Source organism: Zalophus californianus, chromosome 7 (genome assembly GCF_009762305.2).
Source record: "Zalophus californianus isolate mZalCal1 chromosome 7, mZalCal1.pri.v2, whole genome shotgun sequence".
NCBI lineage: Eukaryota > Metazoa > Chordata > Mammalia > Carnivora > Otariidae > Zalophus > Zalophus californianus.
The window spans coordinates 81,121,370-81,134,147 of NC_045601.1; the positions used below are offsets into that span (position 1 = coordinate 81,121,370).

The 12,778-nt window shown below is 40.6% G+C and overlaps 1 protein-coding gene across 1 annotated transcript in view; it reads left to right on the forward strand.

Moving 5' to 3' along the window:
- The window catches only part of IMPG1 (interphotoreceptor matrix proteoglycan 1), a 126,087-nt gene that overhangs the window by 43,840 nt on the left and 69,469 nt on the right, over positions 1 to 12,778 (forward strand). The window contains 4 exon segments of the mRNA XM_027600829.1: positions 433 to 585; positions 6,680 to 6,738; positions 10,743 to 10,763; positions 12,346 to 12,593. Of these exon segments, the coding sequence (XP_027456630.1) occupies positions 433 to 585; positions 6,680 to 6,738; positions 10,743 to 10,763; positions 12,346 to 12,593 (481 nt within the window).

Consider the following 12,778-nt stretch of genomic DNA (forward strand, 5'->3'; position numbering starts at 1 on the left):
CTCATTAAACCAGTCTAGACTCTTCTCTAAAAAAGATTGTATTAATATCTTAGCGTCCTTAGGTTATTTTGGGTAATCCGATCCTCATCAAAGAGTATTCATAAAGTTACACAAGAATGTGGCACGATCCCAGTGATGCTCTGGCAGTATATATGAATTATGGGTGTGTCTATATGTGTAAATGCTTTCATGAAGAGCACATAGTCATAAAATTACGGTGTTCTCAAGGATTCTAAACAGTTAACTCATTGGAGCTTTGGTACTTTGTCTCTCAATGTAATTCAGAGGACAATTCTAGTTAATAGGATTTCAATTCTAAAAGCACTTGAGCCTTCAAAATACACTTCTTGAGACAATATCAATATATATTATTTAATATTACCCTATGCTTGTGCTTTACGTTAATAAAAGACTTTTGTTTTTTTAATTTAGGAGAGAAAAGTTGAATCTACTAAGGTATCCAAGGGCCCACTGGAGCAGAAGGTGGAGCTGAGCATCATTCTGGCAAATCAGAGGTTCAAGGCAGAACTCACTGACTCCCAGTCCTCATATTATCAGGAGCTGGCAGCAAAGTCTCAACTCCAGGTAAGTGAACCCACCCCACACAACCACAGCCCAAGTCATGAATCAGAATCTGAGAGCCAACAGGACCTAAACCATTTGAGCTAATAATTCCAACTTCTTGTAACTAGGCCTTCATTTTTAACCATTAGAAAGAAATCAAAGGGGTGCCTGGGTGGCTCAGTTGGTTAAGGGACTGGTCATGATCCTGGAGTTCCAGGATCGAGTCCCACATCGGGCTCCTTGTTCAGCAGGGCGTCTGCTTCTCCCTCTGACCCTCCTCCCTCTCATGCTCTCTCTCTATCACTCTCTCTCTCTCAATAAATAAATAAAAGAAAAGAAAAGAAAGAAAGAAATCAAAAACTGCAATAGGTCCAAAAATGTTAGGGCAAATGGATCTCTAGGAAAGTTTTTCTATTCTACCTTCTCTATCTTAAAAGTCACTTATGTTTAGGTTTTCTTTAAATATTAGTAGGTTTTTAAATCTCCTTTAACTGAAAGTCACTAAGCACATATTCTAAAGCTCTAAAATGTTCATTTAAGCACCAACTAGGGAATATGCTGGGTTGAAATATGAATTTTTAACCCATATTGTCTTACATAATATTTCCACTTTTGCAGTTTAAAGCAATTTCAAGCCCTGACATTTTTCATGGGTAAAAGTGAAGGGCAATTATGTTTTCTATGCCATCCAGTAAACTTAGAAGCTATCCCAAGGTATCTCTTCCATCTCTGACCATCATCAGCTCTGCCCACCTCTTCACTTGCTGCAGGAGGAATCCAAAGCTCTGTGCTGACAGAGCTTCTGTATACCATGGTGGCTTCTGTACACCATGATGAGAGTCCTGCCTTCCTTTCTAGCCTCATCTTAACACTAGCTCCTGCCCATCCCCCTCCTTTGCGCACTACAGGACATACAAACTGCTTGCAAATCTCTTCTCACCTTTAGCCTTTCCATATGCTGCCTCCTCTGTCTTCAGTGTCCTTTCCCTGGGTTTCATTTTACAGACTTCATCAAGGAGATTTCTCTCCACCCTGCCTGGGTTCAGGACCTCTCCTCTGAGCTAACACACAGTACCCACTGCTGTCACAGCAGTTATCAGCCTGTCTTGAGATTGTTTACACGTCAGCGGCCTTTCTTGTCTCCCTTGCTCCCTTTCTCTCTCTTCACCTCTTCACCCTCACTGCCTTCAGGCTCTGGGTGTCCCCTTGAGGGCAGGAACAGTTTCTTTATCGCTGAGGACTTACCTGTTAATGCGGAGTTGGGATGCATTTAACTATTCAGTAATTGTAGAAATGCAACTGAAAAATAGATGCATTCATAAGATAACATAACCATGAACTACATTTATGGATAGCCCAAGCATCTCACACAGCATGGCCAGGGAACTCACAGGCCCCTATTTCTCATATGTGGAGAATTCAAGGCTTACTTCCTCTCAACTGGAGAGAAGATGAATAAGCAAAAATTTTAAACCTCCAACCACTCCCTGCATCACCGTTCAGTCAATAAAATGTAAAGAATCATTTCTACAAACTTCAAAGAGAAAGCATCAGCATGGGCTGTTTATGAACCAGAGAAGTACTTAGACATGGATTATTAGATAGAAAGAATTGAAGAATAGTCCTTTAACTTCCTATTTGTTCTTTGAAATATTTTTTTCAGAAAGTTCTTAGTATAGTCAGAGTATCTTCAAAATTGGATAGTTGGCCAAGATTCAAACCCAAGCAGCCTGGCACCAGAACCCCTGTTCTTAACCATTATGCTATACTTCCTATTTTTTCCCAAATAAATATCTAGGAGGCGGGGATTTTTGTACCATCATCAAATAAACATGTCCATTCTAGGCTCTGAAAACCTTATTAGCCAAAAGATGATGTCTTGCTCGGTCTGTTCCAGAGACCCATCACATCAGTCCTGCTGGTTCCTCTGCATGGTCGCTGGCGTCTCTGAAATGGAGCCCCTCTGCTTAGAGCATCTGTTCCCTTTCCAGGCTCCTGAGCAATCCAGACCACCTAGAAGCCTGCCAACACATAACTAACCAGCTCCACCACAGCCCATGCTTGCATCAGCACAGCCATTCAGGCCTCATCAGGAATTAATGGACAGTGCTTTGCAGTAATTTAACTTCCACAATAAACCTAATGAGCAATTTAATACAAATGTCAAAAGGAATGCTTAGTTGTTGTCTGAATGCTTTCTCCTGTGCAAACATTCAAGAGAACTCAACACGGCTGCCTTTTTATAGCCCCGTTAACATACATTCCAGCAGAATCAAGGAGGCCCCTGTGCAGTTAGTACTATTAATAAGGTTAACTGGGCACTTAATTAGCAATTTAGTGGTTAGCACTCCATGATTGGAAGGTCCCCAGAAGATTATTTAGCAGAATTAACTGAAGGCCTTTGTCATCTCCTCCCCAGATGCCTTCTGCACCCTCCTAAGCAGAGCTGACTCTTAATCAATCACAGGCAGGTTCACAAAGAGGACATGGACAGTAAGCAAAATTCCCCTCCACTGCAGCCAGTGCTGTGAAGCACTCCTGGACGGGAGGACGGCTGTCCCTGGGGATGTTCCCTGCTGCCCATGCTGCAGCTGTGGGCTTCTCTGGAACCAGTTCTGTGCTTGATTGATTGTTTTCATCCATATAACAGCATCTCTGATACCCTGGACAAGAAAGAGGAACAAGTCAGGGTCTGAATCTTCTGCTCCAGAAACTGCTGCTCACACTTAAACATTCAGTCCCAGGTGTTGTTACTGGAATGGCATGACAAATGCCTTGTGGCCCCAGAGCCATTTGTCACGGGAGGCCAGAACAGACCTGAAGCACGTACACAGTTCCCTCCTATCTGCCCCCATAATAAAGACCAGATCCACATCACTTAAACTCCTAGCTCTCCTCTGTTAAATCTATGGTGGGGAAGGTAGTGGAGGCACAGAAACTTATTACTCAGGCTCCCTGCCCCGGACCCCTAAGGGGACCCTCATCCTGTCCATCCCCCCATTGAGTCTTTCAAAAACAACTGACCGAAGCCTTGCTCTGTCTGCTCTTCTCAGGCTCCATGGTATGTGGCCACTGAGGAACTAAAAGAAAATTGGGCTATTAAGGAGCTAGTAATCCAGTAGGAGAGAGAAAGACTAAGTAAATCAATAAGGCAATATCATCGACTCTTTGCCCATTGTGTGTCAGGCACTTATTAGTTATTCCTTACAGGAACCTCACAATATAGGTATTGTTATCCCTTTTTGGCGAAGGAGATCAGATTCAGAGAGACTGAGCAATAAACTCAAGGCCTTACAGCTAGAAAGTAACAGAACCAGTATTTAAACTCAAGCCTACACAGCTAACTCACCACCCAAAAGCTGGCCTACCTTCATCACTGCAGTTACTAAATACTCAGGGGATTAAAACTATTTTTAACGTTGATGCAAGAAAATATGATTTAGAAGGTAAAGCAGTCTGCTGGAAAAAGAAATCCATGATGCATTTCAAAGCCCAGTGTAAGTGATTTAGGGATTATCTGTGCATCACTGCCCTAGTCCTTGGCATAGATAATGTAGAATCAGCAGCGATTAAATTTAGATACAGCGACAATGCTGTGGCATTTCGATGAGTTTAGAGAATGAAGAGAGGCACTCAAGTCAATTAAACAAAATTTGCTGAGTCCCTACTATGTGGATGATGATCTGCTACGTACTGAGAGGGAGGGAGATGAAGATGAGTAAATAAAACTTGGTCCCTGAGCCCAAGGAGCATAATCTCAGTGAGGGAGACATCATGCAGCTCATAGACTGTTTTATGGGACATACTGTAATAAATTCTAGAGTAGTAGGGAAAAGAAATAATTGGGCCTGACTTCAGGGCTCTACAGATGCTTTTCAATGGAGAATGTGTTTGGGGCGCCTGGGTGGCTCAGTCGGTTAAGCATCTGCCTTTGGCTCAGGGTCCTGGGATTGACCCTTGCATCAGGCTTCCTGCTCAGCAGGGAACCTGCTTCTCCCCCTGCTCATGCTCTCCGCTCTCCCTCTCCCCACCCATCTCTCTCTCTCTCAAATAAATAAATTCAATCTTTAAAAAAATAGAGAATGCATTTGAGCTGGCTTGAAAGATGGGGGCGTGGGAAGTCAAAAAGCAGAAGGTAGAAGTTGCATCTTGGGCTAAAGGGGAAAAAAGTCATAGAAGTCCGGAGGAAGTACATGTCGTATTTGAGGAGAGATAGGCCTTGGTTTAGTGAGACTAGAGGTTACAGTATTGACCAAGGGGGTAATGATGGCAGGAAGAACAAATGATAAAGTACTTAGGGAATGGAGGCGGTAGATTGTGGAGGGTCTTAAATGTCATTCTAAAGAATTGGACCTTCTTCAAAGGGCAGTGCAGTACATCAAGGGATTTTTAGTGAAGAACAACAGATATGAAATGATTACCCTCAGAAATTACCCTGATAAATGTGGTCAAGGAGACATCTCCTCCTTTTCCTCCTGCCCCAACATACCCCTCCCCCAAAATTTCTCCTTCCTTTCCTCATGCACACCAAGAAAACCCTTTCAGCATTATAGGAGGGGAGATGCGAAGGGTATGCCTGCCATGGGAATAAGAACGTGGTGGAAACAAAATGTATATGGGATTCAAACCACCAGGAGCTGGTGACTGGATGTGAGGGGAACAGAAGGAAGGTATTAGGGTTGCTGGGTTTTCTGGCATGGAAACGGCACAATAAGTGTTTATGAACCTGATGAGGATAGAAAGCCCAGGAGGAAAGGCAGATTTGGAAAGAAGAGAATGACTCTGGTTTGGACACAGTTAATTATCGATCAAGTTGGTGTATTCATGTGTAGAACTCAAAGCTAGGTGTCAGGTGATCACTGAAGCCATGGGAGAAAATGAGATCCCCCGAGGAGAGGCAGAGGAGGGTGGGCACAGGGAAGAAAGGACCGTGCCAGGTCCCTGCTTACCTGTTCAGCCTCACTTTCACCCTGCGCTCCCCTCCAAGCTTCACTACTAATCAGTCCCTTCCTCTTGGTCTTTCTTGCCTCCCAGCCTGCACAGGGGTGAGCTGGATGGGGCAGTGCCCATCGATGTGGCAGTGTGTCCCCAGAGCCTAGCAGGGCACCTACAGTCAAGCTTCCTGAATAAGTGGGACAGCAAGTTAAGGAGGCTGAGAGGGCAAACTTCCAGAGTCTTTATATTTAAAGTAGAGAGTGCAGACAAGAATAAGATGGAGTAGAGAAGACTAAGAAAGTGGTCCTTGAGATAGAAGAAGAACCAGGAAAAAAAGCAGGCACACCGTGGAAGAGGAATGGAAAATGCCAGTGGATTTGGAGAGAACCAAGAGGCAACAGCCTGGAGAAAATCCTCCCTCCTGGGCAAAGTCAGAGGCAGAAGCCAGACTGTAGTGGGTCAGGAGTCACTGAGTATAACGATTGTAAAATATTCTGATAATATGCCTCATTAGCAAGGTCAAACTAATTAAGAAAATTTATTGTAAAGTCCACATAAATCTACATGTGAACCTAACCTATTAGAGTCTGCTTGTACCATTTTATTTAGTTACAGCGCCATTTTGATTTTAGTAATCTCTTTAACATTATATTTTCCAAATCATCTCATTCCACTCAGAAAATATAATAGTTATTCTGTGTATAAATAAAAATACTATAGCCAAAAAAGTTTCTTCCAAGTAGCACCTTAAAGTTATTTCATATTCTATTTAAAGTAACCATTAAAGTGGGTCAGAACTACCCAATTGCAGCTTTTTTTTTTTTTTTTAAGAGAAAGAGAAAGTGTGGGGTGGGGAGAGGCAGAGGGAGAGGGAGAAAGAGAATCTTAAGCAGGCTCCACTGAGATCATGACCTGAGCCAAAATCAAGAGTCAGATGTTTAAACAACTGAGCCATTGAGGCACCGCCCAATTACAGCTTTTAAATAAACAGCAAAACACTTTCCTCTGGATTTCAGAAAAAATAACTAAGAACAAAGAGTTTGGCCTCAATAGTTGCTTCACTTTTCCATTTTCATATTTTTCCCCAAACTCCTCAAAAGTGTTTAGGCTTTTTTTCAGTTAGGCAAGATCTGACCCAGTAGAGCCAAAGAGTGTTTCATAAATTTCTTTCTTTCTACAGATGGAAAAGGTATTTAAGAAACTCCCAGGATTCAAAGAAATCCAAGTGCTAGGATTTAGGTAAGTAAGAGAATCGGACTCTTCTCAATTTTTAAATTACTTTCTCCCTGTCCTTTTTTAAAAGCAATGTCATGAGGATTATAAGGTTCTTCCCCCTTGCCCCCCAGTTGTTTAGCCCTGCCAGATCCTGAAAACTGAATACATTTCAGATAAAGGAATTGTCTAATTAGAACATGACTCTAGGTGATTTTTTTAAGGGATAACACAGGAGCTGTATCCCTTCGTCCCTCTGGAATCAGAAACACTGCTCTCTGCAGAGAGCTCATCTGTTGTCCTTGGCAATGTTATTAATGAACCTCTTAGGAGAACACCTCAGTAGAGACAGGTCAAAAGAAGAAGCAATTAGTTACCTTGGTGTCTGATTGCCTGGTTCCCTGTTGAATGTTAAATATCATCATCATTGAAACGAATCAGGCCGACCCTAGGAAATCAGGTGAAACTAATAAAAAGTAGTACCTATGGGGATAAAGAAGTTGAAGGAATGGGGTAGAAAGGGACAGAGACAGAAACAATACTTCCCAAAATATACATTTTATTATCATTTTGACGTCTGAGCTATAGTAATGCATTACCACGCAACAATTATTAAATTACAATTTTAAATAAAGGAAATGAAATTAAAGAATAGTGCCATGCTAAAGCAGGGTTGAGTTATGTTCCCCTGGCTTCCCCACAAGCAGGCCTATATCCATTATCATCTCAACACTCTATAATCTGGGTGGGTTCCTGATTTTTGACAAGCAGTTTTGCATCCTCTTTCTAAGTTCTCATTCAAAACATCTACAGGCAGGGTCATAATATATTTTTTAAAATGTGCCACAGGGTATATGTCAGCCCTGGTGTGTCAGAATGAGACTCCCTGCCCCAAAGGGGATTTGTAAAGTGGGTAGAGAAGGCCTCCCCCAAAGTACTTCCTGGCCCCTCCACCTATTGTCTTAAAGCTAGAAGGTGTCCAGAGCAAGTTTCCACACTCACAAAGAATAGCTTCTGGGCAATCTCCACCAGTTCTTTCCTTTCAAAGCTATCAGGCCTCTCTGATTTGTATGACTCCAGAGGAAGAAAGTATTGAACAGTGAAAGTTATAAAAGATGAAACCTTTAATATGTACGTACACAGCAGACTCATTTTTCTTTATTTCAAGATGGTGCTCCACAATATTCCATGTGAAATCAGATGGATTAGAGAGAAATAAAAAGTGATAGTAGAATATTCTGCATAGATGGCAAGGTCTTCTGGACCAGCCGCTACAGCTAAAGAGCAGATGTTTCATTTAAAGCTGAAGGAAATGATACGAACAGTCCTCTTGGTGAATGTTCAAATTGCTCATTAAGCCCTCCCTTCAAATAAATGAAAAACTAATAAAAAAAATCTATTTCAGAAGAAAACAAAAATGTTAGGATGATGCAATTTCACAAGGTAAAAAAGGTATATCCACTGAAGCTGCATTTTCCCCATGTGTTTATCTCTGTAAGACTTTATTCTTATTTCTGCCAAAAATGCTTATAAAGTAAATTTGACCATATATTCCCAATGATTTCCATTATGGAATGAATATTTAGTCTCCCAGAAAACATTTTGACCCTGAATATTATAAACAATATGCTTACGAGTATGGCAAGCTTTTAATCATAACTAACAATGCTCAGAATATAGTAAACTTAGTACGAAGGAAATTGCTTTCTCATGGAGCCAGATCCCCTAAAACCCTATGAGTCTCCTGATATTGTCTTTATGTCAGCTCATTTGTATAAAACCTGATCTACAATTTAATAAGTATGTTTTTTATTAGTGACCTCATTTGATTCTCCCAACACAACTGGGAAGTTGTGAGGACATCTATTATTAACACAAAGATAAGGACGAACAGAAAAAGATCCACTTTAAATACTGCTTTATCTCTTACAGCGAATATGGGAAACTATTAACAATCATTTAATCTGGTTGGAGGGTATACTCTTTCAAAGACTAGTTCATAAATGTCCATAGCAGCTTTATTTGGAATAGCTGAGGACTGGACACAATTCAAGTGTCCATCAACAGGGCAATAGATAACACAAATTGTGGACTATTGTTACCGCAGACGACTACTCAGCAGAGGAAGGAACTATTAGAATACACAGCAATATGGTTTCATCTCAGAATAACTATGTTGAGTGAAGAAAGCCAGAGGAGAGGGAGTATGTTATTATTCCATTTATATGTAACTCTAGAACACACAAACTAATCTGTAATGACAGAAAACAGATCAGTAGTTGCTAGGGGAGGGTGAGACAGAAAGGATAGGGGGAAGGGTTTCAAAGGGGCATGAGTAAACCTTTGGGAGGAATTAATTTGATTGTGGTAATGGTTGCACAGGTGTGTAGTATCAAACTGAGATCAAATTGTACACCTTCAACATGTGCAGTTTGTTTCATGACAATTATATTTCAGTGCAATATACATATTTTTTTTAAATGAGCAGGACTAGGGTCTTGGCTCAGGGAGCCCTGCCTCTCCCCAAACTACAAGCCACTGCTGAAAGAAGCAGGCGGCAGGCCCTAAATGAATGTCTAGTTGGTACAGAAGTCCCTCCCACAGAGCAGCCCCAATGATAAAGTCATAGATTCTCCCCTGCTTCCAGAGAAGGAAAGTAGTAGCAGTCTATTTCAGTTATATTTTATCAAGGGATAAAAGTTAAATGAATTCAGGGGCGCCTGGGTGGCTCAGTCGGTTAAGTGTCTTGCCTTCGGCTCAGGTCATGATCCCAGGGTCCTGGGACCGAGCCCCAGCATCGGGCTCCCTGCTCATCAGGGGAGTCTGCTTCTCCCTCTCCTTCTCCCTCTGCCTGCCACTCTGCCTACTTGTGCTCTCTCTCTCTATCTCTCTGTCAAATAAATAAATAAAATCTTAAAAAAAAAGTTAAATAAATTCATACTCCAGGCAGAAAGAGCAGCAACACAAATCCCATCACATGTGTAGAAAGTCTTTGTCAACAAATATCATCTGAAATGTAAGATGAGAAAGCTGAATATAGCTTTTAAACTAAATTCATATATATATGCCCAGAGGAGTCCAAAATCTGTTTGTCAGTTTGATGACCAAATGGCCTCTTTTGAGGCATGGGCAGGTAGTGGCATAGAAAACGGGCCCAGGCTTGAAGTCAAGCAGGACAGGGTTCAAATCCTGGCTCTGCCACCTTCCAACTAACAACTTCCCCTCTGTGTATGTGTTCCTTTTTCTGTAAAATGGGGATTGTGTTGTTGAAGGATTAAATGAGGATGCATATAAACTGCCTGGCGCGGACCACCCACTCAGTAAACAGGTGTTTCTTTTTCTTGCAACCTGTTCCATGATGCATTGTACCATTCCCTCAAGGCTTACTGATTAAAGCAATTTGAAAAATAATCAGTCAACCAAACACCAGTTCCAGTGTCCAGTCTCAGATAAATTACTTCCAGGATTAAATTAATCATTTAATGCTACTCAGAGGATGAGAAATTCATTTATAAAATACTTTCTTTAAAAACTTCCTGGCACCAGCACCACCCAAAATGTAAGGTGTTTATGATGTATTTACCACCTCTTTGGGAAGAATATGAAGAAATCAAAGAGTTTACAAAGAGAACCAAAAGTACATGTTGAACACTGCATCTGAGACAAATGATGTACTATATGTTGGCTAATTGAATTTAAATTAAAAAAAATAAAAGTAAAAAGTATATACAATCTTTGAACAAAGATTGAATCCTAATTGGAAACATCATATAATTCTGTTTACTTCCTGAGATTCATATGGCTCTCAAAATTCCCATCCAAATTCTGATGGCAGTTTATGTATTTCCTTCAAAGCTCTGGGCAAACATGGGAGACAATGGAAAGAAATCTCTCTCTCTCTCTCTCTCTCTCTCTTTTTCTCTCTCTCTGTGTCTCTCTCTGGTATATGAAATGATTCAGTAAATGTCTTAAAAAATCTCATAAAAATTCTTTCTCCCTTGCATGTTCCCATTGCATATGGTGAAATGAAGACCAAAGAAAGGAAGAGATGGGTAATTTGGACTTTTCTAATGTTTTGGAATATAGTACCTTTTCCCCCACAAATTTATATGCTGATCTTTTACAAGTAATTTTTACATACAAAGTCTGGGATAAGCCAATGACTTTTTATCGGTGTCTTATTTAAATGAGAATAATTGATCAGTTACTCAGAAGTAGAAAAAAACTCAAGTCAAAATCACTACGTGAGATAAGTATGTAAACAATGATTTGATCAGTGAAAGTGTATTCTGTAAAACTCAAAATCCAATTAGAAAAACATAACACATTTCTGTGAGGCAAGCATGTTTTAACAATTTCTTAAATATCATTTGTGATGGGAAATTGTCTGAATGCACACTTGTACAAGCAGCCAACCTAAGTCTGGAATAAAGCAGAGAAACTAATTTGCTCCTTAGTTCCAAGGTCAGTTTGAATTGTGACAGAGCCCACTATACCTTGGAGAGCTCAGTAATAAGAATCCAGCTTTGGCTTCTCTAATTGACTAGTGAAATAATGAACTGTAGACTCTGACTGATTGTGTGGCCCAAAGAACTGCCAAGAGTACACATTATCAGTCCCTGTGGCTTTAAAACACTTCTGCATCTCTCTGTGCGGATTTATGGCATAAACTAAAAGGTAAACCTGATCCGAGAGGAAAGAGTTATGGAGATTCCTATTTCATTTTTATATGCAAAAAGGCATCAAGTCAATAAATACAATAATAAATATGGTTAATTATATACTACTTCCCTTTCTCTTTTCTCACACCTTTCTTCTAAGGTATCTTAAAAGCAGCTTGAGGGAAAAAAATTACGTTTGATTTAGAATTTTGTTTTTTAATTAAAAAATATTTCTTGAAAGAAGTAGAAGAGAAATAACCTTAAGAATTGAAGCTTTGGGATGCCTGGGTGGCTCAGTCAGTTAAGCGTCTGCCTTCGGCTCAGGTCATGATCCCAGGGTCCTGGGATTGAGCCCCATATTGGGCTCCCTGCTGAGTGGGGAGCCTGCTTCTCCCTCTCCCTCTGCCTGCCGCTCCCGCTGCTTGTGCTCTCTCTCTATCAAATAAATAAATAAAATTTAAAAAGAAAAAGAATTGAAGCTTTGACTTGGTTACGATATGTACATAGTACTGTCCCACTGCTGTATCCTATGCTGCTATTTCATAGACCCTCCTATGGAAGCCTATTTGTAGAAAAAAGGACAGTTCATCCTTCTTGCTGATTGGCACTTCATGACTTTACTTATAAGGCCACCAAAAACACTGGTGAATAATAGCAACTCTTAACAATTAATACTTTTTCATAAAGAATAAAATAAAAATCTATGATCACTTGATTCAGTTAGTAGCCAGTCTTCAAGCTGGACTTAACCCCCATCCTGGCATTCTGTCTAACAACTAAAATATATGTCAGTTCTTCTTCCACATTTCAAATTTTTAATAAGCATTTAAACTAGTTTTGAAGTGGGATATTCTTTAAGGACCCATCAGGAAAGAGGATGAAGCTGTCTAAAATATTGATAGCAACATAATTACTCTCTTTATAAAGCATGTAACAATGGGTTTGGGTGGAATGTGTCCTCTGCTGTCTACAGTTCGAGCTCCATAGAGACACAACTTATGGCCATCTTTAAGAGAGACAGTGCAGAAGTAAAAAGCCCTGCAAGTGACCTCCTGTCTTTTGATTCCAACAAAATTGAGAGTGAAGGAGTCCCTCATGGAATGATGGAGGAGGACAAGCAACCAGAAATCTATCTCACAGCTTTAGACCTCAAAAAACTGATCAGCAGAGCACTGGAGGAAGACAAATCCTTGGATCTGGAAACAGTTCAGTTCGCTGATGGTCAGTTGGTGATTTCATACTTCTGGTTTTATCCTCATTCCAACAGCAACATTAGTAGGTGCAAATGTCTCATGGTCACTGTCATTTCAACTTGGGCCTTATAGAATCAATCATTTCTGTGACAGGAACATCATGAGTGGTATAATTTCTCTTTCCTCACTCCAACCTGTGTGTCATTTGATGAG